At 40.6% G+C, this 27,656-nt stretch overlaps 2 protein-coding genes across 2 annotated transcripts; one reads left to right on the forward strand and one right to left on the reverse strand.

Annotated features, from left to right (window-relative positions):
• Nucleotides 1–564: 564 nt before the first annotated feature.
• Nucleotides 565–17,669, reverse strand: nxph2a (neurexophilin 2a; the record flags this gene model as incomplete). The annotated part of the gene is made up of 2 exons (XM_083996535.1): nucleotides 17,532–17,669; nucleotides 565–1,308 (listed from the first exon to the last, which is right to left on the reverse strand). Exons 1-2 carry the CDS (start codon nucleotides 17,574–17,576, stop codon nucleotides 565–567), a joined length of 789 nt encoding a protein of 262 aa, XP_083852661.1. The 5' UTR covers nucleotides 17,577–17,669.
• A 4,983-nt stretch (nucleotides 17,670–22,652) lies between these two features.
• LOC311004651 (UDP-glucuronosyltransferase-like) lies at nucleotides 22,653–27,481 on the forward strand. The gene is made up of 5 exons (XM_083996813.1): nucleotides 22,653–23,626; nucleotides 24,953–25,084; nucleotides 25,226–25,313; nucleotides 25,920–26,139; nucleotides 26,948–27,481. Exons 1-5 carry the CDS (start codon nucleotides 22,760–22,762, stop codon nucleotides 27,228–27,230), a joined length of 1,590 nt encoding a protein of 529 aa, XP_083852939.1. The 5' UTR covers nucleotides 22,653–22,759; the 3' UTR covers nucleotides 27,231–27,481.
• Nucleotides 27,482–27,656: the final 175 nt, after the last annotated feature.

A 27,656-nucleotide genomic window follows, 5' to 3' on the forward strand; every position in this document is an offset into this window, starting at 1 on the left:
TCTAATTTTATGCCCTGTTGAATAATAATTCAAATGTCTTGGTATTGTAATTATTAACATAATTCAAAGTCTTGTCATATTTCTTCCCATAACTGACTGTTTAAATGAGGTGAGGAAATTGTTTGATAATGCTAGCATCATTGCAGCACTGGCAGAGAAGGCTGCTATATACTTCCAACTGAGAGGCTGCTCGCCTATGGTCTAGCCTCGAAGAAAACATCTGGACGACATGCTAATTATTCCTGTGGTTTACAGAGAACATGTGCTGCTGTGATATGAAGGAGTCACTCAGGGTTGGTAGCTAGCTCTGAATCCCAAGTCAACCCCTAAAGCCCAGTCCCTGGACACCTAACTATCTGAAGTGCTAGAGCTGTGTACTTGTGCAGTACATACAAAAGTTTTAGAATAATGCGCAGAATCCCTCCTGTGTGTGTCCCATTTGAAGTTACACCTCATGCAACGTGACTCAGGTATTTAGGTATTTCGGGACAAGGAGCTTAGAAGTTGACATTTACATTATTTGAGGACAAAACAAAAGGCCGATGCATACTAACAGCCGCTAGGTCATCCTGTGGAGGAGTAGGGTGTGTCACTATGGTAGTTGTAGTCGGGGCAAACCTTCTGTACCAGTTTATAGTCTACACTGTAAAAGGCTATATAGATGCATATGACTTTAAAGGGTTTCGAGCACAGCCAGGACACGTGGCTCTGCGTCTGCTCGTGATAGCACACCTTGGATGGGTCAAAGCCGCACAGGGCAGTCTTCTTGTTGCGGTCCGTCTTCTCATACTCAATACGACAGTTGAATGATTTGGTGTCTTTGGTCTCCAGCGTGGACTGCTGGGCGATCTCAAACTCCACCACCTTGGAGGGCGGCACCAGGCTGACTGAAACGTTCCCCATGCCCGTGGAGTTGTGGCGGAAGTAAACGCTAAAAGTGCCATTCCCGTGGTCCACAATCTTCCCCGTGATCAGCAGGTTGAGTTTGACAGTCTTAATGTTGGAGTGGAAATCCCCCCACCCGAACATCTTTTTGAACTTGCCAGTCTTGACGATAGGCCTGCGTTTAGTTCTGGCCTGTGCACCCTGAACATCTGTCTGGTTAGATAACCAGTCCCAAAAGTCCTCCATGTTCTGCAAATATGTTATTTCCCTCATGTTGCTCTTGAACCCGGGGGAGCCCCTGGCAAACAAACGCAGGGGGTTGAGCATCCGTGGACTGGCCCCCGAGGGAGAAATCTTCTGTTCATTACTGTCTCCCCACTCAATGAGCTCTGTGGCCCCTCCGTGCACCTTCCTGCATGTGACCTTCAGAGGAAACAGAGCACAGGTAGACAGAAAAATTACATTAAATGATACATCAGAATTTAGTCTTTGCACTTAAAAACAGTTTATTAGATATTTTCAAATGTTCCACAGTTGCACAGACTGTGTATCTGTGTACCGACTTTAATGCTTGTTATGTTTCCATGTTGCACAGAAAGCGTCTGAAAAGGTCAGCGTAGTTTACACAGGCAGTAATACCTTTCACTGACAATAGCACCAGTTGTCTAATAACTGAAAAGATTAAAGCTTTACTTTACAAAATGTTCTTCAAGAACATGCTGCACTTCAGTCAGATTGCTGAAGAAAATTCACAGTCTTTGAATTTGATGTTTTATTAAAAATACATGGAGTTCAGGGCAAATCTTTTACACAATAAAATTGATAAAAGAATCAAGTTGTCTTTCTGTACTTTACGCACCTTAGAAAAAGTAGTGTCAATAAAATTCATAACCCACAAGTGAGAATTTTCTTTCATATATACTGTCTGTTAGTGAGACCAAAGTCTACTAAGCTAACATTGGATGGGATATGACACTGACTGATTATTCACTTCATTCAGAAACTATTTAAGCAATTGAGAATAAATAGCTGCTATCAAGGCCTACAAGAGAAAAGAAATGTAACATTGGTTCGCCCAACAAAAAAAAATATTAAGATGGGTTATGTTGTCATTGGATATTTCTTTAGGAGGATCAGAAAACAGTTATGGTTGGCTTTGTCCAGAGTTTAAAAACAAAACAAAAAAACATTGCCCTTCTCTAATGCTCACGTCACACGTGTTTATTTGAACATAGCCAGGTTAGCATTGTTGCAGTCACTTTGTTTAAAGCCGTGTCACTCATCGTGACTCAACTTAAACCATTTTCCATTAAAATTCAACACGCTATAGCCACTCTTGAACGTATGTATTTAAATGTTGTTGTTTTTGGGGGGCTTTTTGCCTTTATTTGATAGCTCACAGTAGAGATAGACAGGAAAGGGGGAGGCAGAGAGAGGGGGAATGGCACGCAGGAAAGGGCTGCCCGACGCGGGATTCGAACTGGGGCCGCCCGCGGTGAGGACTGTAGCCTCTACATGGGGCAGCCGGTTTACCCACTGCGCCATGCACCTCCCCATGTATTTAAATGTTTAGTGTCTTTTAAGCCCATGTGGGCTGGGCACAAAAGAAAATGTGCATGACACATCAAATCAATCAATCAAAGCAGTAGACATGCTACTGTACCATGTGGGCCTACCAAAGGCCCTTTTGCTTTAAACATTGGTGAATAATCCCTTGTTTATTTGATGTGTAAATATGATTTTGTGTGTGGTGGTCTGGTGGATGAGAATGATTGCAGGCCTGTGCAGTATAGTGAATAGCACTAAGTAGACATCTAAGTAGACTTGGTTGAAGACAGAGTAACTTAAATTGAAACAATATTGCATTTATGGCCCTTAACTGTTTGTACCTACTGGCAGTTCTGGTTGTTATCTGCTCCCATTGTCAAATGTGACAGTGTAAACATATTTATTGTAATTAAATTGCATTTCTATAATTTAGTTGCTTCTTAAAACTAGTAACAGCAGAGAACGTGTCAGACACTGAAGTATAAGGGAAGATTCATGGATGCACAGCTAAACTCCCACAGAGCTCTAATTTGCATAAAGCTACTAATATTTTAGGACAACTTGTCAGATTACATGACAATGAAAATCCCCTGAACTAAACACGTGAGCTGGTCCCAGATCAGTAATACTATTCTCATAAAGTCTATATGCTTATGAACTTTAGCTTATAGTGGTTCCCAACAATAAAATCGGCTTTGACAGTGGTGTGGTAAAGTATGTGCTAAGTGCTAATCCAGAGGCAGCAATGAACTATGATCCCTGCTTGTGCCTCAAAGCCTTTTAGCTTCAGGAGCGATTCCTGGTCCACTTCAGATAAAGCTTTAATAATTCACGGCAATAAGCTTAGCTAGTTTTATTAGTAATTAGTAGTGCTGGCTTTCCCCAGGCCCGGTTGTAGGGATCACTGAGAGAAGCAGATGTTGAAAGCAACGAGCAGCGGCTGTTTGAATTCTTACTGAGCTGCTGTGCACTTCTTCCAGACTAATTATAATTTTGCTGTAAGCTTAACTGAGGCACATGTATACAAAGCTAACAAACTACGCCTGTCTGCCACAGTTTGTTTTTTTGTTACACTCTCGCTTAAAAACCTAAGAGACTGTCTTTACTACGACACTGTCCGATACAGTAACACCTTAATGTAGCAGGCGGAATTGAATGGTTATCTGGATATGTAATGTGGAATCAATGCGGTTCCCACGGACAGTGAGCCCGGCTGATCTATTAGCCCTCACAACGCTTAAACAAGACAGTCGCTCCCTGTAAACACGGATGAATGAGGCAACAGAGTAATAATGTCCCTCTGTGTAGCTCATCACGTCCACAGTCATTTAATCAGCCAGTTCCAGTGTCAGTATTCCCCAACGATACTGGCACTTAGTAATACCTTGTGTGAGCTCAGCTGTTAATTTGATTAGACTATTACAACATCACAATAACGGGTGATGCTCAACATAAAATCTGTGGGACTGAGGGCTCCTAACAGGAATATTCCTGTACTGCTGTGAACTCGTCTTACAGCCCGAGCTGTTATATCCATTTCACATTGGGTGTCACACTGCGCGGCTTCGGAGGTGAAACTGAATTTTGTCTTTCAGTGTAAATCTCAGGTGAGCTTTGTATAGGGTGATTATAATGGAAATGAGAGAGGAGTTTAAGTATGATGAGCAACTGGGGAAATTGCTGTGACAACAAGGGGATCAGCAGAGGGCTATCTAATACTTAAATGCCCCAAGAGAGATGAAGCACTGGGAACTTGAAAGCTCGCGCTGACACGCAGGCTTTGGTTTCTTTCTTTCTGGCTGTCTCCCTGCACGCATGTAGCACCTACACACACAAACACACTTCCTTCATTTAGGCGGAAGTGGTGTCTCTTAAAAACTGACTGAAGGAATCCGAGTTTTTATATAACAAGACGCTTTGGGAAAAAAAAAAAAAAAAAAAAGGAGGCAAGGTCTGATGAAGGAGAATCTACAAAAGCTTAATTAAGATTTCTTAATCGGTGCTGCTGTGCTAGAGGCATTTCAGGGCCACTTGAAACAAGACATTATTATGATAATAACTGCCGACTTATGGAGCTGAAAACACCAGACCTCATTTCAGCAGCAAAAGAGAAAGTGCAGCGGATATGTCTGCGTGGTTTCGCTTCTTCCTTTTCCTGTAAGTCCTGAACCAAAACACAGAGGTGTGCACGAACCCCCCACCCCCCCAGCAGAGATGTTGCAGTTATATTCCCCAGCAGTCAGTGTGCTTTATAAAAGAGTGTGTTTAGTGACACAGCGGTGAATTTTAATGACACATCTACCAGTATGAACAAAAAATATTTCTAGTTAACACTGTACTGTCTACAACACATGCAGTATTTTTTCTTTGACATACCATATAGATTTCTCTCACAATATTCAATAATCATTATCAAACTGTAAACCTCTCTGACATCAGGGGCAATGGGTTATTTGATTTATTAGCAAAAATAATATGTATTTTGTGTAATTAAAGTTGAAGTTATGATCTTAGACCTTATTCTGGATCTCAAATACGTTGTCTGAGTGTAAATATTGTGGATTGTGGGCCCGATAAGGAATTTTCAACTTAAGTTCTATCTATCATATTTTTTTTACTTATCAGCTGTTTAATGCAAGCAGACCCACCGGTTTAATTTGAAATATTAAATTGATTTGCACAAAAAGAAAAGGGGGAAAAATAAATCTTGATTCATAAATAGCTACACTTTGGCCCTGTATTAATGTTGGTAATATCAGATCAGGCAACATTTACTGATCTATACCATAAGAGAGCAGGGTCAATATGATCTGCGAGTTTCAGCTTATCACATATTTAGCTGTGTGAGCCCATTATGTCATCCTATTAGTCAGTAAAAAAAATGCAAAATCTATGTCTAGAATCATTTAGAAACAGTGTCAATGTCAGAAAAGTTTATCAATGAATCATAAAATAATCAAATTTAAAAGGCTCCTATGACTAATTCCTGTTTTTGTTTTTAGGCCAATATATTATTGTCAAATATTTGTATCAATATTATCCTCCAAATAAATGTGCCTACGCTGTTTATCATGACTTTGCATCATTATTATGTATGGCTGTTTAATCACCTCAGGGCATATTATCTATTTTAATGATTTCTAAGGAGAAAAATATTCAATACAACCTCAGATGAAAACAGACTTTCAAAAAACTGCTACATTTTATTTTCTTAACTTCTAAAAAAAAAAAATTGAACAGTGTTGGGGCATTCTTCTACTTCTTCAATACGCAGGACTTCATTATCTTATTAGGTCTTCATTGACTCTTCAGACCTTGTCAGGCAGGTGATGAACTGTCATAAGGCATCATCAGCTGATTAATTACCAGACTCTTCAAACTTTGTGATAACTCAACCACCGGTGAGCTCTGAAAATGAAGCTAAGTGAAGCTTAAAAGGCAAGGCAAGACAAAAAGCAGAAGAGAATATAAAAACATATCAAAATGCTTCCAGCTTGTCATTAAGAAGTACACACGTGAGTGAGGAGATCAATACAAGATCTGGAAGAACAAGAAGAGATGGAGATAAAACTGCACATCAGCTGGGCAGAGAGAGAAACCTCCATTTGACCGTAAAAAGGTGCTGCAGGAAGGTTTTGCTCTGATGCACAAACAGGGTCTACATCCCATCGCAGAGAAATGTTACCTGTTATCTCATCACAAACATCAAACCAGAGGCAATTTGTGAACAAAGATTATATTAATGATAAACACTTCGCCAACTGATAGAGTTGGAAATACTGTGGGTCGGACACATTGTGAGGAAAGACAATAAATAGGACAACAACCCAAAGCAAACCTGAAAATCCACCATCAACTACTTCAAGAAACAGAGGCTGAAGCTTCTGGAAGGGGCCGTCTGATTTGAACATTGCTGAAAATCTGTTGGTGGATCTTAACCCATGCTGTGAGAGCAAAGAAGCATAAAAATATCTCAGAATTTGAAGTGATCTGCAGGAAGAGCGGGTGGAAATTCCTAAATCAAGAATAGAGAGAAGAGAGACTCATCTGCTACCAAAAAGCATTTGCAAGCTGCGATATCTGCTCGAGGGCATTACCAAGTACTGACTCAGTAGGGTGCCCAGACTTTTGCAGATGCCATACTTTTTTATTTCTTAAGTTCATGAAATAAAAAGTAACAGAGCATTAACATTTGAAAATGTCTATTTTGATATCAGCTTTCTGAGGGGTTTGTATTTACTTCTTCTCACTTAAAAAAATCAACAAAATGTCGTACGCGCACTGACATTTGCACACAAGTGTGGATGTCAACGCAGGGAAAACTTGAGTGTTTGGAAAGTTCATCCTCTACAACATCATTTAATTGCAGGCGCTTCTCTGTCTGCACCTGACAGGCAGTTACTTTGTATATCACACTTGAGGCACAGCTGGATAAATTACCTTTACATCTTTTTTCACAAGCAATTATTCCTCTAGATCTATATGGCACTTTCTTTTACATGTGTCAAAAGTACATTCACCGCCGAATATAACTCTGCCTGTAGACCTTGGTTGTGCGATTAACTGCAAATTATTGTTACTGCAGAAGGGCTCCCTTTACTTTTTAAGTGTTTTCACAAACTACCTTGAAGAAAACCTTTTAATTTTGCATGAATCATCTAACTAAATGCTTATTAAAAATGCTTATTAAAAATATGTGGGCTGCATCTTTCTCCTTTACTCTATTTTTTCAAGGGCATGTTTGTATCGCTTGTGCATTTCTACTGTATGTCCACTTTGTGCATATGTGAATTTGACTGCATGTGCGATTTTTACAAGTTTCATAACTATTAATGCCACTGGTATAGTAGATTCATATTCATCCGTGTGGCACACACTGTATATTTAATGTAATGGCACATAAATCAATACTAAACAGAGGTTTTAGTGGAACTTAAATAGTGACAGTGGCCTGAGCAGCATCTCACACACTGAGTCACGATGAATCAGGCTCAACATTCATTTGTAATGAGCATTATGGAGCTGGCTGTCTGCTTGTCCCGTGGGTAGACATATCTTTTAGAGGCCTGACATAAAGGTAATTGCCACAGTGACCAGAACTAGCCTCTAGAAAGTTATTAAGAAGCCAGTGACATCTGGCTTCTGGATCATCTGAAGAGATGCCGTGAAAATGCATTTGCAGTGAGCAGCCGGCAAGATTGTGCTCGACCATGATGGGCTCTGGGCCGCGGGCAGGGCAACGGTACTGTTTTGATGGTGACTTGTGAAGCACCCCCCCCCCCCCCCCCCCCCCCCTCCCTAAGACCTGAGATCTGCGTACTCATTCTTTCCGTCTCTTTTCTGGTTCTGCGTGAGTCGTCTTCATCACCAAGTTTCTTGTATGTGAGCTGAAATGATCAGCTCTTCCGTAGTTGATTTTTTTTCTCCAGCACATAAGGTTGGTATATGCGTCTGGGGAAAATTGGTTTCAGGCATCTTTCTCACAATAAACAAAATGGGCAATTAACCTGCTCATCAGTGCAAGCAGAGCAGTTCCAATGATGCACTCCACTGTTCTTCATGGATTTATCTGTGCAAATTGACCTCACTTTGGTGGTGCAATTCATTTCTCTGCTAATTTTCTGTGTCTGAAGCTTCATTAACTTGATGCGCTTCCACGTAGTAAAAATCTGGACGTCCCACGGAAATTACACCGGCTTCACCGCTGCCTTCCCCGGCATCACTGCAACACAACACCTGCCATATTAGAGCTGCTCAGCCGGCGCTGCGAGCATTAGACCACAGATTGTTGCAGAGCTGGATTGACTGCAGCTTCTTGCTTTCAAGTATCTAACATGACAAGCCGCTCCACTCACATTAAAACCATTCTCAGGCTGCAATCCCCTGCCCCACGTCCTTCCCCAGCCATCCACCTGATGTTACAGGGCATATCATTTGTAATGATTCACACCCAGAGCCGGTTCCAGGAGAGAAGGCCCTGGAGGCGCATAGCCAGCACAGAGCGAGAGTCTACACGCTGCTGAAGAATAGATTGGTGCTGTGATCGCTGGAACAGCTTCACGCTCCAGAGCCATCACTTTTAATCAGAGGCTGTCCAGGGAAACACATGGCAGGCACTTCAGCACTGTGGTGGATCGCAACAGCAAATCCACACCAGGGGCACCTTACCAATCACGCAAGGCTATGGTTAGGGTGTGTGTGTGCGCGCATATAGCATATCTACTCCCCTTTAGTATAATCCTTTAGGCCATTACCCCATGACCTCGGTGTGAATGAGACAGACTACTGCGTCTAATATCTTAACACACATACTTCTTAACTAACACCCCATATGGAATTTGAGGCTTAATTCATACATACAGAGTAATTCAGGTGAATGTTAAGAGCAGTGGTGATCTAGATGATCATTGCGCTTGGTGTTCCTTTTTATGGTGTATTATATGAAATACAATTTCTTCATGAGGTTGTGTGGTGGCAATGCCAACCTCCAAAGGCCTAAAAGCTCCAGTCACCACCTTTCTAAACTGACATTAGCAAACTCTGACTGAGTGTTGATAGAGACAGGAGAGGGGATGACACGCTTCAGAAAATGGAATGCTGATGATTTTATTAGTATAATCCCAGCAGCATCACCAGTTCTCTATCTCCACAGTGCATTGCCACATCAACTTTGGGTGTTTGAGTACGCGCTGAATAATAATTGTGCAAATTTGGTCTCCTGCTTCACATTGAAAATGCACTGAAAACTGTGCCCAAAATGATTTCACGGGAAGACAAAAGCACTGCAAAGATCATGAAACAATATTCTGCTGCACCTGGTGAGTGTTTTTCTTTTTCATGTTCCCCAATGATGAGCGTTGCGTTCTCCTACAGAGCCGTAACAGCATAGGCGTCCAGCCACTTCGGAGACATAACCTAAACCTTCACGCTCCTTGAGCTGTGTAATGTTTAATACTGTCGGATGCAACACACGAATGAAATGGGCATACGGAAATGTGTTGCGTAAATTAAAAACAGGAACTCCAGTTTTCACTCTAAATTCCCCTAGTTAGTTTTGGTGTGTTGCTTAAAAATAATTAATACACAGTGCAACTTAGTTGTCAGCACAAGGACATTTTTTAAAAGCAGAAAATTGTTGTTTTCTTTCAGCAATATTGGCTGTTAATGAGTTTTATATCAACTGACTGAAGTATTCATCTTACAGTTGTGTCCCTAAGCAAGATGCTGTACCTCTACCACTTGTCGTGCTGTTGATCTGCCCTGACCTCTGACCTCTGACCTCTGGAGATACACTGAGAGAGCTCCATCTATACTCCTCCCTCTATGTAGAATTTTAAATGCCAACTACTTGTGTTCCACTGAAGTCTTGTTTTATTCTCACACAAACAAATGTGGTCATCTTGAGCACTTTTAAGTTTTTCTAGTCGACTAGCTCTTAATGTATTAAACTAAGACGAACCTGTTTCTGTGACAAAATAATATTATCTCATTGCTTATGATGTCACTCGAGGCTGCTCGCATACCATGATTAGCATAAATTATAGCACATAACATATCCCTCCTGTGGCTAGCATAAATCATATGATGTGAGTCATTAGTCATGTTTCTACTGTCAGAGCTTTTTCTGTTATTTCTCAATCACATAAGCTCCTGTACTCCTGTGCTCCTAACAACTGACACCAACTGAAACAATGGCTCACATCACCTCTTTTGCACTTTGATTGACTTTTTATTTTTGTTGATGTTTGTCTAGGTCTTCCTATGGAGAATTTAGTGACATTAAAGCATTTCCCCACAGGAAATAATACACTGTACTGTGCAAATTACACAGTGTGTCTCTGCTGCTGCTGCTGCTGTGTGGAAGCTATGAACACCAAATTACAGAAACGTGCCTCAGTGTTTCCTAATAAATAGAATAATTACAGGAAATTATAGCGCAGTTATCTCCGACCTCATTGACACACTTTGTCTCCTGTTAGAGCAATCAAGAGCTCTCAAACTATCTATATTTCTAACTATTTATCTAACCATGTAGCAGTCCTAGTACCACAGCAAATAGTCACCTACAACGTAATCTGTCTTTTTATGTTGCACAAGAAAATATCAGTGATTTTGTAAAATGTTGACTATAGAGATCTGCTGGACATATTTCCATCAGCGCAGAGCAGGTGTGAAATGTTATCTTTCAGGAAAACCACTTCATCTCTCATTAAACCAACTACAACTTACATGGAACTGTGTTGGAAGCAGATGCAGCAAACCAGTGTCATTATCACACTACACAACGCTGCTGTTTTTGTATTATTACTTCAGCATTAAAGCCAGATTGCACCTATTCACTGTCAGGCAGCGGGAAGTGACAGGTTATTGTAGCAGACTACTTCTTCAAACAGTAATTGCTTTTGTGTGTTTTATCATGGTAGTCTTCAAAAAGGAATCAAAACAGATTTTTGTTTCCTTTATCTGGGGAAGACGGATATCAAAATAAGACTTTTCTTTATTGAAGCTGTTGATAGTTGTGCTGTTCAACTGCAGCATCTTTTACATTTACTTCTAAATGGGGCCATTCATACACTCCCAAGGTATTTACCCCGTAGTTTACTTATCAGGACAGATGAAGCCTGTAAAACACCATCAAGCCTAAGGGACTCTAATACTGTCAGCTTATTACTGAGCAGTAATGAAGTTACAAACAAGACACATCCAAATCCTTTAATTAAACTAAAGCAACTATTACACATAAAACATACTTTTAAGTTGCTGCAGCAGAACTGATCCTCTCAGTTGTTGTTTCTTCTTTTTTTTCTTTTTTTTACTGTAATGTATTACTGGAGAACTATTATTGATACATGAACATGTCAGTAGCATGTCAGTCCTAATCAAGAGGGAGCTTATTAACTGTCACTTATACTGTATGTGCTAGTCAGTGGCTATGCATCACATTTTTATAATTTCAGTTTTTATTATATCTTTGATTATACTATATATAAAATATATTTTTAATATAGGTTTTGTATGTAATAATGTAAATTTAATTGCAATGCTATTTGAATCTTTTTTGCAGAGGAGGGCCACAATATCTATTTAAGAGTTGCAGAAATTATAGGCTGTGATAGACCTGTAAATGAAGGATTCATTCCCGCACATCAGTAACTCTGGAAAAGAAAAATAAATTAAATCAATCACAAGTTGTGGGGAAAAAAACATTGTGATAATTTATTTTTGATCCAAATCTTTTCCTTGCAGGGAATTTCATAAAATCTGACTTGTTAACCTACAGTAGTCACAATTTAAAAGTGTGTCTCCAGACAGTTTGCAAATTATCTGCAGGAGATGACTGACATTTTTCACCTACATCGCTGGCAAGGCCAGGAGGTGAAAGTGGGAAGTTAGTGAGCATGGCTCGGTGTGGGAAATTTAAATGCAGCGACGATGTCAGGTGTTCAGTAAGTGTTAACAAAGATCCCACCAGGAGAGAGGAAGCAGAGCGGGTGGAGGCTCTGGGACGAGAGCCTCCAGGTAATCTGGATACTTGTGTTATCGCAGCACCTGCCACATGTGACAGCAGCAAAGCCCCTAACACTTCACTTTTAGGCAGGCGTTACCTTTCAACGCATCATCAGTTTCATAATCCCCTTACATGGTCAAAGCGCCATCTCTTGTGCTGGCTCCTGACACCTGCAGCGCACCTCCGTATGGCTGATAGCAGGGATTCAGGAGGATAATACCACAAAGCGTGTTGGACTCAGTGTAATTATCATTCTCATGACTAATTTCAAACACCTTCTACTTTGTTCAACAATAGTATATGTGCATGTAAAACTCCTCAGATAATAGCCTACTTGAAGAGGAATGGCATGTTGTTCTTTTTTAAATTAATACTTTATGTTACCCGGTTCAAGTTCATTCCTGGAACACGTCATCTAAATCTGTCTCTCAAAAAAAAATATTATATTGACAACCTTTTGTCAATTTTATGTTTTCGCTTCCACAAATTCATGCTGCAAACGATACAAGTGTTTTATTCAGAAATGCTTTTTGCTTGATTTGCTCAAACACACGTCCACTGAATTTGACAGAGCAAATGTTTCTGTTCTGTGAGCAGATTGCGCCACGACTGATTTCACAGAAACAGCTCCCTTTGAAGAAGAAACAAGAGTTGGGAAGACGTTGCTTCCTTTTTCTCTGAGTAGCTCTGAAGACAGGTACTTCACAAGAAATACACAAAGACAGAGCGGAGCTGACAATGCTTTGTTAGGGCTGAAAATGACAAGCTGAAAAGAGAGGCCTCAAAGCACAGAGCCAGAGGAGGAAATGCAAAACTGAGAATAATCAGAAGGGAGATTTATTGTACTTATTCTAAAGCTGTCACACCTTGCCTTTTACAGGAAAGCAACAGCGTTTTAATTAAAGAGGTCAATCATTCTCCTGCTCTCTGACATGTGGTGTGATTGCCTTTTCCAAGAACCAACCAGGTGGTAATTAAGAACTTAATGTGTCAGAGTGTTTGGAAAATATGAAACTGTTCAAAGGCTGAAACTTTGCTGCGGCGCCCGCTTGAGTGGTGGTTTTGTGTGATTACGGAGCTTATTATGAGTTTGGTAGTTCAAACACAAATGGAGAGCTCACAGGTCTGAAAGCAACAAGACAGCTATTGCAATACTTGATTGAATAAAAGACGACGTGACACCAAAATTCCTGTGGCGATATTCTATCATCCGCATGCAATTTAGACAAAATACCTGCCAATATACGATACGATGCCTGCATTGTACTTTGTTGCAGCAGAGCAGTAAAGAGCACTGCAGGCAGTAAAAGAGCTGCTAAACATCGAGGCTGTGCATCAGAGAGTGCCGGATGCTTCTGACCCTGCAGAGCAGTAATGACAACGCTATAAGGTAGCCGAGCCTCCAGATCTAACAGCGCCTCGGGCTGCACATTGCCCATAAAAATTCATAGCTGTGGACCAAGATCAGGAGACTCAACATCATATTAAACATAATGTTCCCTGCACCACAGCCACCAGAGTGGGTGCGACGTCTTCTGAGAGAGCTGCTCAGCTCTCCACTCCATTCTCAACAGTTCACATCACAAGAGGAGCTTGAGGAAAGTAATCGCGCTGTTCATAACTGCTCGACTTTAATCTTTAATGGTCCATCCAGATGCCAGATTAGGGTTGTTGTCAATGCAAAGGGCAATGGTGTCACACCCATCAATCATTAGGAGCTTCTTTCTCTTCATTTCGGGACCTTTATCATGGATTTTTTTGCCAGTACGTACAAAATTATGATCGATGATTAGAAAAGTAACAGGTTCCAGGGCTCAATACAGTCAACACCACCTGTAGTAGCTGCAAGCTACACTTGAGGGATTTAACTCAAAGAAACAACAACCTTTCCTTCAGAGGTCTGAGACAACACACAGGCGGAGGACTTCAAATGCCACAGACAGTATTGTTTATGAGGGATTATCCAGTCAAGCCTTCTGGCTAGAAAGATTGTGACCCCAATACGAGAACAGATACACATCAGCACCATGTAAGCTCCAAAATGATTCCTGGAAGGCAGCACATGCATACAAGGCCCCTTCGCTCTGTCAATCCATGTTTAATCACTTCCACAGAAAATTTCTACTGGTCTGCCTGACATTTTCTCTCATATTTTTCTCCCTCCCCACCCAATTTCTCTGGTGGGCTTTTGAAGACTTAAGTTCCACACTTTTTTCCCCCCTCTCTTTCTTACAAGGCAAATCCTGGGCGAGGTTGATGTGAAGACCAGGCAGAGCAGGGATGTGAAGAATATAAACACAATTTTTTTTTATTGTCCAGAGGAAAAGGGAGGGTGCAGGGGGTTGGGCGGTGGGGTCTGTAAAAGAGACGAGGACCTTATCACAGCCCAGCAGCTCTGTAATTCGCCGCCATGATAAAGTGGCAGCGCGGAAAACCTTACAAGGCTGGCACAATCCAAAGACGGATTAGGTTTTTCTGACATAAGCTTCCTGAAAAACTAATCAATCAGCCCATGCAGTATTATCAGAAGCGTGAGATTAAAGCGCTGCTCCTAATCCCCCCACTGTACATTTTATTACACTTCCCAGTGTTAGTTGCCTTTAAATACACAATAAATAAATAATAAAACCAAACCTAATTGAGCATGGGGAAGGGGAAAAGGGTTAAAGAGCCCTTAGAGAGGGAATTTATGTAGAATTTGTGTTTTGTTATGAAGACAGGGATAAAACTGTTGTCCTTGCCAGAGCCCTTTTTGACTTTGAATAGAGCCTCACTGTCTCACTTCAGCACTGCAGAGGAAAAAATGTAAGTGGAGAAGAAGAAAAAAAAATCCTCTGGTAGAATTTTACAACAATATTAGCTGCGAAAAATGAGCTTATTCAAATTCACATCCCAACTCTCCTGTTCTAAGCATTTCCCCCCCGATGGACGAAGAGATAAATGATGAAGGAAGTAGATGTTAATAAATAAATAAATAACTTTTGAAATTAATGCCAAATCCTTTGAGGAATGACTTGTAATCCCTTAAATCAGTGCACATCAAAGTTGCAGAGATGAACTCCGAGCTTGTAGCGGATCCCGAGGACAAGACACGTTGAGCTTACTCGAAACCAGCTAAGCTTTGTCTCTTTAATGCGTCACACCCTTCTGTCAGGATGCCTGCTCCCTCCCTGCACAGTCCGACCCTGGACGGCGTTTTACAGTAACAGGGAAGGTAGCTATACTTTTAATACAGAACCTCTAGGCACGGGCCACGTAGATGTTTTGTCATGGCATAGTATTACCAAAGAGCTCTTACCCCCCCGACAATAAGATACAAAGGTGTAATAGACTTTGTCATCGTCTTCTCACACTTAATCCCAACCAGCATTGAAAAAACCCACTTTCACTGCATGCAATCTGTGGAGCAGAAGCAGGGCAGGACAGGCAGAGAGCAGGGCTCTCAAGTCATATACATTGTTCTGCTGTCATTGCACGGAGGATAACTGCAGCAGATGTCATGAGGAAGAATGGATTCTCCCAGGATGGCTTTGACCCTCTTATTTGTCCCTGGGGTATGGCACAGATGCTGGGGCTGAGGTTACGTTTTCCCTCATTTGATTCATGCTCAGAGTGTCTTCTCTATGAGTGTGTGTGAAGACACAAGACAGAAAATGTGTTTGTTTGTTTTTTTTTAATTCTTATTTCAGAAGGTTGTCCCAGACACTGAACCTCTGATTAAAATATGAAATCAGCGACTGTCCTGCTGGTTCAGTTGTCTGAGGTGGATCCTGTGATGCCATATGATGCCCCAAGTTGAAATCTGGCCTTGCAACTCTGTCCCATCCTAAAGAATTCCTCCAGTGACAGACTATGAAAAGAACAAAAATTGCTCAGATCTCAAGGAGTTTTGGTGCACCTATTTCATGCTTTCACTAAACGTCAGCCTGGTATTTAATAAGCATTCTTTACACCAGGTAAAGTGGAGGAATATTGATAAGAGCCAGTATGTCCCCAGTCAGACAGTGGTTGGTCTGCTGGGAAGGGAGCCACTGAGGCATATGAAGAGAGCCTCTCCTGGGAGGGAGCCTGTCCCCCTCTCTCTCTGGAGGCGAAGCTCCCAATGGGCATAAGGCTGATTACAACAGCAGCCGGAGCAGACAGCAGTTTGCCGCTTCATCTGCACAGTTCAAGGCTATCTTTAAAGAAGCCCTCCTAGAGGACAGCACAGATGTGAAGAACCTCTTCAGTCACATGGCATTTTCTGTTCAGGTCTGATCACGGCACGAGCCCGTAAAGCAAGGATGATCATAATAAAACTCCCACTGTTTTCAACCAGAGGACAACACGAGCAGCTGCTGGAAAGAAAAAAAAGACCTAAAACTTCATATTTCTCTAAAGCCCATGATCTTTCTTTGAAGAGCTTATTCCTGCAATAAAAACAGAATTAGACTGCAAAAAGATTATGTCCAAAAGCTTAAGACAATCAGTCTCTGGTGAATACTAAATAATTTCTTGTGTATTCACGGAGACTTATGATTTCATCACATTGTATAAGTTATCAAGGAGGAAGAGCGCAGGCCTTGAAAACCTGTGAGTGTAATTTTCACCTATTATTCTCAGTTGACAAATTATTTATACTTTTCAAATTGTATTACTGCAACAGCACTCTGCTGGTTGTTTTGGGTTCCACACAAAGGTTTGTTAATGATTGAAAGCTAAATAAATTTCAATGGTCCTTAATTACAAATACGCCTGAATAAAGGAGGAGGTGTGGTGCTGGTCTTGTTGAGACACAAGTAGTGGATGCAAAACACTAGTACCAAATATTAAAAAGATTGAAAAAAAATGCTGCACAGTGGAAATAAAGTGTAAACTCCACAAGCTTCCACATCAGTCAATACCGCTTCATGTTCAGTGAAGGCGATTGATGTAACCACATTAACTCAACTTCCCCATTAAGATGCACCGCAGGAATCTTAATTAAAGACCACAATGATGCTCGTTAACTAAGAATGTATGCAAATGTCTTTTACATTGTACAAATATGCCTTTTTTTATATATCTGATTGAGAACGCTGAATGCTCTGCGATAAGTCACTTAAAAGCCAAATAGGAATTATAAGTTAATTAAGTCACTAAGAAAATTAACAGCACATTGTATCATAAATAAATAAATAAATAAATAAATGGTGGTCCTTGGCAAAAGTAGAACCTGCTGTGGAAAAAAATACTGGACTGATGTTATGAATATTTCTTTTCTTTTCTTTTTTTTAAATATCCTCTAGCAAATTAAACACATGAGATACTGGATGGAGATACTGAAGAAAGCTCTATTTTAGAAATAATAAACAGCATTTGACTGAACAGACTGCAGGTTCACATTGAAAGCAAGCTCACCCTCTGTAAAACTGAGACAATAGCACTAACAAATTTACTGCTGATGACTGCGTCCACTCAAATTGAATGGCATGAATTTCTTTCTATTGTCCTTTTGTTGTGGTGTGGTGAGTGATGAATCTGCTATTGCATGAAAAAAAAAAACTCTGCGTAACCTCTTTAGACACTCTTGTCCATGTTTTTATCAGCTGGCATTCAGTCATAAGCTCACCTGGTGCAGGAGGAAAAGAAACAGGAACGTTTGCAGAGCACTCATCTTCAGTGACTTCTCGACTTATTCAAGATGAGCGGCGCTTACACCCTCTCTGGAAGATTTGGGGAGAGGCAGACGCACATGCCGCAGAAACATCGCTGTGATCACCTGCGAGAAAGATTCACGATGTTAAATCACCACAGTTTCTGAAAACGTGGTTAATTTTGAAAAGGCCCACACACACACACACATCCGAAAGAAATGGGACATTTGAATCTGAGAAAATGATGAACTTTTGTTTCTTACCGTTTCGTTTCGGAAAGGCACTACCTCATTTAGATGAGTGAGGAGACTGGAATGAGCATTGTTCAATCCACTTTCGGCAAAGAGTCCTAAAATCCTCTCACAACGCCTCCGCCTCTCAGGATGTTGAGTGAATTTTCCCTGAGCAGCTGGGACTCTTGGATTTCTCTACAAACAAGGTTCAGCGGCTCAGTTGAAACAACACTCCACTAAGTTGAGAATCGAACCAAAGCAAGATAAAAAACTGTGGGCTTTATTTTCCCCGCTACTCACTCCGGAGCAATGTTTTTTTTTATTATTTTCTTTTTTTTAATAAGATGTCGATGCACGCGGCAAAGTGCAGCCAAGTGAGCCTGTATCCCAGTGACAGGACTGCAGCCGGTCAGACAGCTGTCCGCGCGCTGTGCGCTCTCCTCAGCTCTACTTCAGTGCGCAAAATCCTTCGCTGCGCGTCTGAAGACTCCAAGGTCGGCGCGCATCCGTGCAGAGAGTCAGCGCCAAAGATCTACCTCTGAAGTCTTACTCTCTCCATCTTGGAGACAACTAAGAGCCTTGATGTCACTGTTATCAGGTTTTGTTCACCAACACGTCCACATGTTTAACCCTTTAGAGGTTTCGTTACGTGTACAAATAGTTAACGCTGTGTTTTCATAGGTGCTGTGAGTGGGTGAGCGGGTCTAAGAGAAATGTGACCATGGCTGCTCTGCACTTTGTGACTTGTTCTTAAAGGTGTGTGCAATATATACAAAACTTTAAAACATCACTTTATATTATTCCACTCTATGCGTTTAATGCCTCCCAGCTTGCAACTACAGTCCTGTTAGGAGAGTTGTTTGATTCATAGTAGAAGCACCATGGTGAGTAATATTAATTCATCTGGGAAAGTGGCTGACACAGCAGTCCTGACCACACAGTGCAGGCTGCGGAGAGGTCAAGCGCTGACTATGTCTGTGCTTAAGGCAACAGGATTTTTCTACTGTAGACGAGACTACTTGTTTAGGGATCCACGTGACTCTGGCACCATCATGTGGCAACAGTCAAGAATCTCACCAAACAGGGAAGACTTGATACAAACACTCAGTGCATATTTATATGCATTCAAATACACAAGATCAAATGTAGCTGTGCATTCAAATAGACTGTGCAATTGTATTAAAAAGAAAAAAGTGTCACATTAAACAGCTTAAGGCCGCTCTGAAAATGATTTTAGTCAGATGGGGCCTTCTCATACGAATGACCGAAGCTCATGGTGCATTACAGGCCAAGTGTGAAACACTAGAACAAATAGTGTCTGAGTAAACAGATTTTCTTTTTTATGAAAATAAATACTTGCAGTGCTTACTAACTGGATACACATTCAGTGTCCTCATAACTGTTTTCTTTAGTGTGTTATAAATTAACAGTAAGCACATTTCACTCTCACAAAACTTGTCTCATTTAGCCATATAAATGTGTTATATGACAAATATGTGCCACAATGGGCCCTTACTGAAGGTATAGAAATACAAATAAAAGCAAAGAGTGACTCTTTTCTGTGCCCGCATTTGTTCAGACATGTTTAAGCCAATGCCACAAGGGAGAATGTGCATGCTGCTTGCTTAGTGCACAGACATATTTATCAACTTATTTCCCCACCCAGCATAAAGCAACCAACCACGCCATCTGTAAACAGAAAACACTAAAGCCTTTTATTTTGCAGAAACACATATTGGATAGTTAAGCTTATACAGTTGACACCATGCTGTAACACCCACTGCCCTGAACTCTAAACAAAACTGATACTGGGCTGCCTGTGACTTTACACATGAGCTGGATATCAGCCAGCAGGGGTTAAACACTTCTGTAAAGAGTCATGTGATGCAATTACATGATAACATTGTGTAACTGATTAATACACGCAGGCTGCTGCTATCCAATAAAGACAAATGAAGAAAAAAAGAACAGGTCAGTTTCTACTGATCCACTCACCTTATCAAATCACCAAGACAATAAAACAGAAATTCAGGACTCTGTCTTTGAAATTTGAGATAAACAAGGAACGGATTACAGATTAGATCTGTTTATAGGACGGCAGTACAGTGGCTTGTTAGACAAACATTCCCACCTTGTCTTTCATGTCACAACCCTGTTTTTGAGTGAATGGCTCAGTATTTAGTGAATGTAGTCACAGTCCTGCACATGTAGCGATAATAACTGATTCAGCAAACCAACAGAAATTATTTTCTAATATCTACTGTGGGTGATTCTTATGTCTCTGGCACCACCATCTGGTTGAACAGTACAGTAATGTAATTGTTTTATGGCAAAATCAAAACTTCATAAGTTTCTTGTTAAAAGGCTGTTTTCATAAGTCATGAAAGCAGTTAAGAAGTCAGATGTTCCTCTCATTTAAACATTTTAATTAAAAAATTGACTGTGGAAAAAAGAAATTCTTCGGTCATAAAAAGCTCCAAATATGAACACAATCCACACAAACTGTGCAAGTAAATGGGCAAAATCCATATAAAAAGCAGTTTGAATGATTGATCTTGAATTAATTATGTTTTTTATTTGGCTGTGCAGGCAGATATAACAGACAGCAGCTTGTCTGTAAACTGGCACACAACACGCAGTGTCGTCCAAAATGCCGCATTTCATCAGGTTGTCAGCATGCTGTCTGGTGAGATTCTAGCTTCTATGAGCACATTAACATTTCATTCATATTGAGATTTTTTTCCCCCATTCATATGACAGCTTGTCTGTGAGCTACACATGATGACACTTGTATGTTGTTTGAAGCTAGAAATGGTTACGGTACATGAGTTCTGTCTTGTGGTGAAGGCAAAAGAAAAGAAGTAAAATACTGAAACTACCAGTGTTTACACAAGTGAATTGTGTGTAGGTTTTTATTCTATAGTATAGTCTGACAAGATGGTTTGAGGGTTTTACATTGTAACCCCTTGTTGTTACAAGGGTAACAGTACATTACTCTGCGTGTTCACACAGGAAGCATTTCAGTCACATTTATCACTTTCATGTCAGAGAGAAGAGATACAAGATGCAAGTTTAATCAAAGCAGTTGTGTCTATATCTTTATGTGAACAAAATCTATACAAAGTAATGATATGATTGCGCTTGTTTATGAATAATCTCAGACTACTTTTAGCACTGTGACTGAATAGATCCCCGTGGCTGCTGCTGTTGAGGTGTTACTTTCGATTGAAGGCCAGTGTAGACAAGGTCATATGTTATAAGGTGTGATGCTCACATACACACACACACCGAGGCAGGAAACACTTCTCCTACACCCTGCAGATACAGTAGCAAAACAAATTGGAAAAACACCACATCTACACAGGTAGCTGAGAAGTTGTCAAACGGCATTTTTCTGTGTGAAAACAGTTATGTGTCAGGAAGCGGCAGCATCTGGGTGCTGCTCCGGCATGAAAGAAGCGTTTTTCATGTTGTTTTCACCAAAAGAACTACACATCAACCCCAGCAGAGGCCCTTCTCTACTATTTCCCTACTATTGTTGAAACTGTTTCCTCATTGCTCTGTGGGGTTCCTTTGTAGAGACCAAACTGAGCACAGGAACACAGGAAAACTGAATGTCTGTATCATATTACATTGCAATGCATACATTTCACTCAAAACCACAAGTATCAACCTTCAGATGGTTTATATGGGATTCATCCTCTAAAGACCATAACGTCATATCCAGTAGTTGAACAAGATGAGGTCAAAACCTTGCATGTGGACCACTCAGTTGTATTTACTTAACACTCAAACACAGTTAGAAGAGACAGACTGTCTTTCTGTTCTTGTAGATGTTACTTTTTCAGGCTTTTGTCTTAGTGAGATGTTAGATGTAGTTAGCTTGCTTGCTAGATAGACAGAGACACACAGAGGGACCCCCTATCCACACTCACACACTCACACATGCACACCTCTAAATACGAATGTATATGAGAGACATGAAGAGGGCCAGTTACATGCCCATGCAGAATTTAGTGTTTGTAATATTACTTAACAACGCCACTTGTTGTTCTTTTTTTTTGAATGAATGAATGAATGAACAGTTACTTAATTCAATCTCACTACAAGTACAATAGTCATTGTAAAAAGAAGTTTATAGGTGAACTCAGTTGTAACTGAGGGTGAAATTCCACACATTGCATGTTCGTGTGATGTTATCATCCCCCTTCCAAAGAGGAGGGTGTCGGTTTCCTATTACAACTGGCTTTGCACGCTACCGTTTTTTTTACAATGAGTGTAAGTATACATGTGCGTGAGACTAAAAGGTATGGGGGTAAAAAAGAGGTTAACGGAGGCCGCTTGCAACAGCTCACCGCACGCATGTGTCTGTTTTCCAAGAGTGAGAGAGAAGGAGCGGCCAAGATAAACAGAGAGGACTTTGCACAAAGCAGTTGGTAGGACAAGCTGCATATCTGCATGGCCACCATGACTTGCAGATCTACTAACTGTTAGAGTCCACAGCTGAAGAAAAAAGAATATAAGTTTTTCTTACAAGAAACGTTTGCTAAATGAAGAATGCAACTTTTGATAATGTTATTACAAAAGACACTAAAGCTTTCTAGTTACATGTTCATTGTTGGATAAACACACCATTTATGAAATATGAGAATGTATTTAGCCCACTTATAAATGTCTGAAGTGGGAATGAATACACTCAGGCATGACACGAAAGACTAACATGAAAAAATCTCAGAGAATGATTAACTGCAGGCAAACTCTGAATGCAGGACTTGACCACAAACTCCACTGGGATTCTCCACTCTGTCTGTCTTTCCTGGTTATGTAATAGCCCGCCTGCACATGCAGCCTGAACTTCCTGCAGAATTTAAACACACACTCACACGCACACACACACATAAAGGCACCTCTTAAGAGCAGGCACCACTTGCTCTTGTAACAAGCCAGCTTGCACAACAAGAGAGGAGGCAATGAGCAACGGGGTGTGGTTTCCTACACTGGGGCTGGTGGCCTGGATGTGCTGCTCCAGTCTGGGGCTCGTTCAGGGGGGGAAGGTGCTGGTTATGCCTGTGGACGGGAGCCACTGGCTAAGCATGAAGATACTGGTGAAGGAGCTCTCCCGTAGGGGCCATGATGTCTCAGTGCTGGTGCCTGAGACCAGCCTGTTGATCCAGGGCTCAGAAAGCTACAAGACTAAGATCTACCAAGTGCCGTACACCAAATCAGACCTGGATGGAAAATTCGACCAGCTGAAGGATGGAGTATTCCGCAGCCCACCAGGGACAGGGATCTCAGACTTGTTTGTCAGTGTGGAGCTGTTGGTTAACTTTACAACATTGCAGGTGACAGGTTGCGAGAGTTTGCTCAACAACCAGCCTTTAATGACTGAACTGAGAGAAGGGGGCTTCGAACTTATGCTCACAGACCCCTTCCTCCCCTGCGGCTCCATCCTGGCTCATATTTTCTCCATTCCAGCTGTTTATTTTATGCACGGTCTTCCGTGTCAGCTGGATATGAAGGCTAACCAGTGCCCCTCTCCTCCCTCCTATGTTCCTTTGTTTTTCTCTGGCAACACAGACAAAATGAACTTCCCACAGAGAGTCAAAAACATGGTCATGTCTATGGTGGAGCTCTATATGTGCAAAGTAATTTATCGCCACTTTGACGAACTGGTCAGCAGGACCTTTGAAGATGTCAAGACCTACAAGGATCTTATAAGTTATGGTTCTGTCTGGCTGCTCAGAAATGATTTTACTCTTGACTGGCCCAAACCCATCATGCCAAACATGTTTTTTATTGGAGGTATCAATTGTGCAAAGAAAGCTCCTCTGCCAACAGTGAGTATGCTAAGATTTTTTTTGCCAGAATAAACAAGCATGCAACACATGGTTTCACTTACATCACATATCAGTGCTTTGTGTTGAGTCAAGCTACAACAAGCCCCTTAAACTCAGATGTAGGAAAACCAAACTCCCAACCAATAGTAACTTACAGTATGTATTGACAGTTGATCAAATGACAGTGCTGAATATGAAAATAATAATAATGTTGCATGCATTTTGCATTTGACTCCCTTTTAGCTCATTGTTTTGGTTCCACCACCCTCATGCTGATCTTATCATCCCTGTTTTCAGCTGTAACAACTATTTTTAGCAAACAAATGTCAGATAGACTGAGCTAACTACTGAAATCAAACATCTAGCAGGCAGAGGTAGATATTGGCTGATCGAACTTCAGTGCAAATGCAGCTCCATCATGTCCAGCTGATGGGTGCAACAGTAACTGTTTGTCCACATACTGGTCAAAACAACTTAAAATTGGGATGAATGGTCCATTAAATTTGTTATTGAGCTTTTTATGATTCAAATCAGATCCCTTGCCAAATTATGAAAGTTTAAATTTTAGTTGAACATCATCGTCTGTGATTTAAAAGTTAAAAGTTGCCCCTGATTTTCTTTCTCTTTCCCTGCAGTACGTTTTGTACCAGTTAGCAGCTGTTCCAACCACAATAACTTATGCTCTTCATTTAAGGGAACCTCAAAATATTTAATTGTTATGTAAAAACAACAACACTAGATTTTATGTTTCTTAAAGTACAAGAAAATGTGGATCTGAATATCAAGATTAAATGTTAATAAAATTTAACAACTAAATTATTCCAAAGACTACATAGTATATTTTCAGTGGTAGGCTAGTTGTGGTTTACCGGCCTTTGGTTCACAACATTTGTGAATGAATGGGCGGGCTTGTTTAGATTTAGTGTGTGAAATGTGAGCCATGGAAAGCTGGCTGTTGGACTATGGCCAGTGTAATCTAGGTAAATAAGAAGGAAGGTGGACTTTTAGTCTTTAGTTTTCATTAGAAGCTTTACACACAAAAAAAAATCAAATATGTTCATACAAACACAAATGAGATTTTGCATCTAAGATTTATTTATTGGCTGAATATAATATAATTAATACATTAATATAATTACAAATTAAATTACTTCTCTAGTGTGAGGCAGCTGATTAGATTAAAGTTATATAAAGGCTTTATAATATAAAGGGAAAAAAACTGGGGCACATTGGTCTTTGCCCACTAGATTACATTGTCACGCAACCACCCTAAACTGAACATTTTTCACAAATGGTCATTTTATGCCTTCTCTAAAATCCCTGCAGGACTTGGAGGAATTTGTAGAAGGCTCAGGAGACGATGGATTCATTGTCTTCACGCTGGGCTCAATGGTGTCCAACATGCCTGAGGAGAGGGCTAAACAGTTCTTTGATGGTTTTCGGCAAATTCCTCAAAGGGTAACTATGTACTTCCTCCAGATAAAACATTGATATAACGTACGTTTTCAACTGCACATTACAATAAGATACAAACATTCTAACTCGTTATTTCAATGTTTTTACACATCTTCAAAATTAAAACTGTTTTCTATGTTTTAGGTTCTCTGGAGATACACCGGAGCAGTCCCTGAGGATTTACCCAAGAATGTCAGGCTTATTAAGTGGCTACCACAGAATGATCTGCTAGGTGCGTTTCGTTTTATCCACACAAACATATCTGGTGCTGCTATCATGTCATTGTACAATTCAAAGCAGATTTGTTTGTTGCAGTCATTAGTATGCAAAAACATTTTCAATTAAAAACCTATATGCAGTTGTAACTAAGTATCAACAAATGCAAAGGCACAACCCCTGTGCTGAGGTTATTACATAATGCTAGTTTTTAGGTTTTTATACATGTTATTGCACCTCAGTATCAGTATAAAAACTGCTGGTTAGCTGTGTACTGGTGAACTCCAGGAAATCTGGTGAAACTGGCTTTAGATTTTAACTATCTTTCTTTTTTTCATCACATTTTATTCATAGGCATGTGCTTTGTAGCACATAATATCTCCACCTGGAATGAAGTGTGCCATAAAAATAAAGTTTTGCTTACTTGCTCTAACAGTAAATACATAATTAATGAAAGAACTGACAGGGGTGCCTCTTCTTCAAATGTAACCCCACTGTTATGATGTTATAGTATTTTATGTTTTTTAATCAATTCAATGATAACATTTGAAATGGATTATAGTAGTGTTTTGACTACAGTATTTCCCATTGCATCTAATGTAATTTTCCCTCTGCCTCTCAGCCCATCCCAAGGCAAAAATTTTCATTACTCACGGAGGTACCCATGGTATCTATGAGGGGATCTGTAATGCTGTTCCCATGTTGATGTTTCCGCTGTTTGGAGACCAAGGAGACAATGCACATCACATGGTGGCCCGTGGTGTTGCAGAGAAACTCAGCATTTTTGATGTGACATCTGAAAAACTAGTGGCTGTACTAAACAAAATGACCCATGATAACAGGTAAGACAACGAGATGTTCATTAACAAAAGTCTCCTATTAAAGCAGAAGTAAGTGATATATTTGTGTTAATAAGTCTCAAATAGTTATATCTTCCGACAGCAATCACTTACATAGAGTGTTTGGACCGAAACACAGGTCTGTCAGTCACTCTGCTCTGCTCTGAGCCGAGGAGAAAACATTTATCGTATCCTACAGTTTTTATCCAATGAGGAGAGAGAACGGCATGCAGGGCTGTGTGTGCAGCCAAGGGACGCCGTGAATGTGGTGACGTAGGGACGAGGACTGTTATGGTGCGTACAAGGCAACTCGTAACTCGTATTTTTCCGACCTGTGAAGTTGTACCAGTTCGATCTGGTACGAGTTCACGGGTCGGAAGTTACGAGTGGCCGTTATAGTGCACTTTCACCGCTAAAACAGGTCGGAAAAACACGAGTGGGTTGCCTGGTACGCTACAAAGTCGTAAGTTGTGACTTGAAGCTGTAATTTACGTTTTCAAAAGCCTGCCTTGAACGCAGCATTAGCCAAAACGACCGGATCGCTTACTTCTGCTTTAACTACTATTTTTCCGTAGCAGTAGTCAACTAGTGGTCAAAGCCTCCTCAAAATACCTTTGTGAGTTGGTCCATGTTGGACTCCAGTCAGTCCAACATGTTCACAGTTTACCATGTCCACAGTTTGCCTGTTTTCCCTGGTAACCCACATGTAAGCACCTTTAAAATGACCATCAAAAGACACAAATCTCGGCATTGTTTTCCAAAATCACAAACCACTGGCCATACTTTTGACTTTATTTGTACTCCTCCACAGTTACAAAGAGAAAATGGTGGAGCTGTCTCAGGTGCACCTGGACCGTCCCATTGAGCCTCTGGACCTGGCTGTTTTCTGGACTGAGTTCACCATGAGACACAAAGGAGCTTCACACCTGAGAGTGGCTGCACATGATTTGAACTGGATTCAGTACCACAGTCTGGATGTCTTTGGCCTTCTTGTTATAATTCTTCTAACTGTTCTGTGGGTGACACTGAAGTGCTGCTTATTCTGCACCCGCAAGTGTTTGAGAAAAGGACCTGGGAAGAAAAAATCTGAATAACGTTTTCTTGCATTAGGGTTTATAAATTCTGTGATGAAGCATATAATGGAGCTTGAAGCACTGCAGTAAGTTTTCACACTGATGTACCGTTTGTATGTGCCATTACTACAGTCCCTTAACATATGCAATACAATGTTTTCATTGATTTACTAAAGTTATAAACTTCCAACTTTTTAATCACTTGGTCATGAACTTATGTATGAACTTATATAATTAAATATTTTGGAAAAGGTGTATAAAAATTCTCAAGTTAAAAATGCTTTGTGACTGATGTGTCTTCAGGTAGTGAATGTGGTGACATTGATTTTGTTGGTGGTCCAATACATTATTATTACCTTCACAGACTTTTTCCATAGTAAAGCCCTTAAATGATCACAGCCATACTGGCATAATATCCCAAGAAACATATGCTTTTAACTTGCACAT

The sequence above is a fragment of the Trachurus trachurus genome, assembly GCF_905171665.1.
Source record: "Trachurus trachurus genome assembly, chromosome: 21".
Classification (NCBI taxonomy): domain Eukaryota; kingdom Metazoa; phylum Chordata; class Actinopteri; order Carangiformes; family Carangidae; genus Trachurus; species Trachurus trachurus.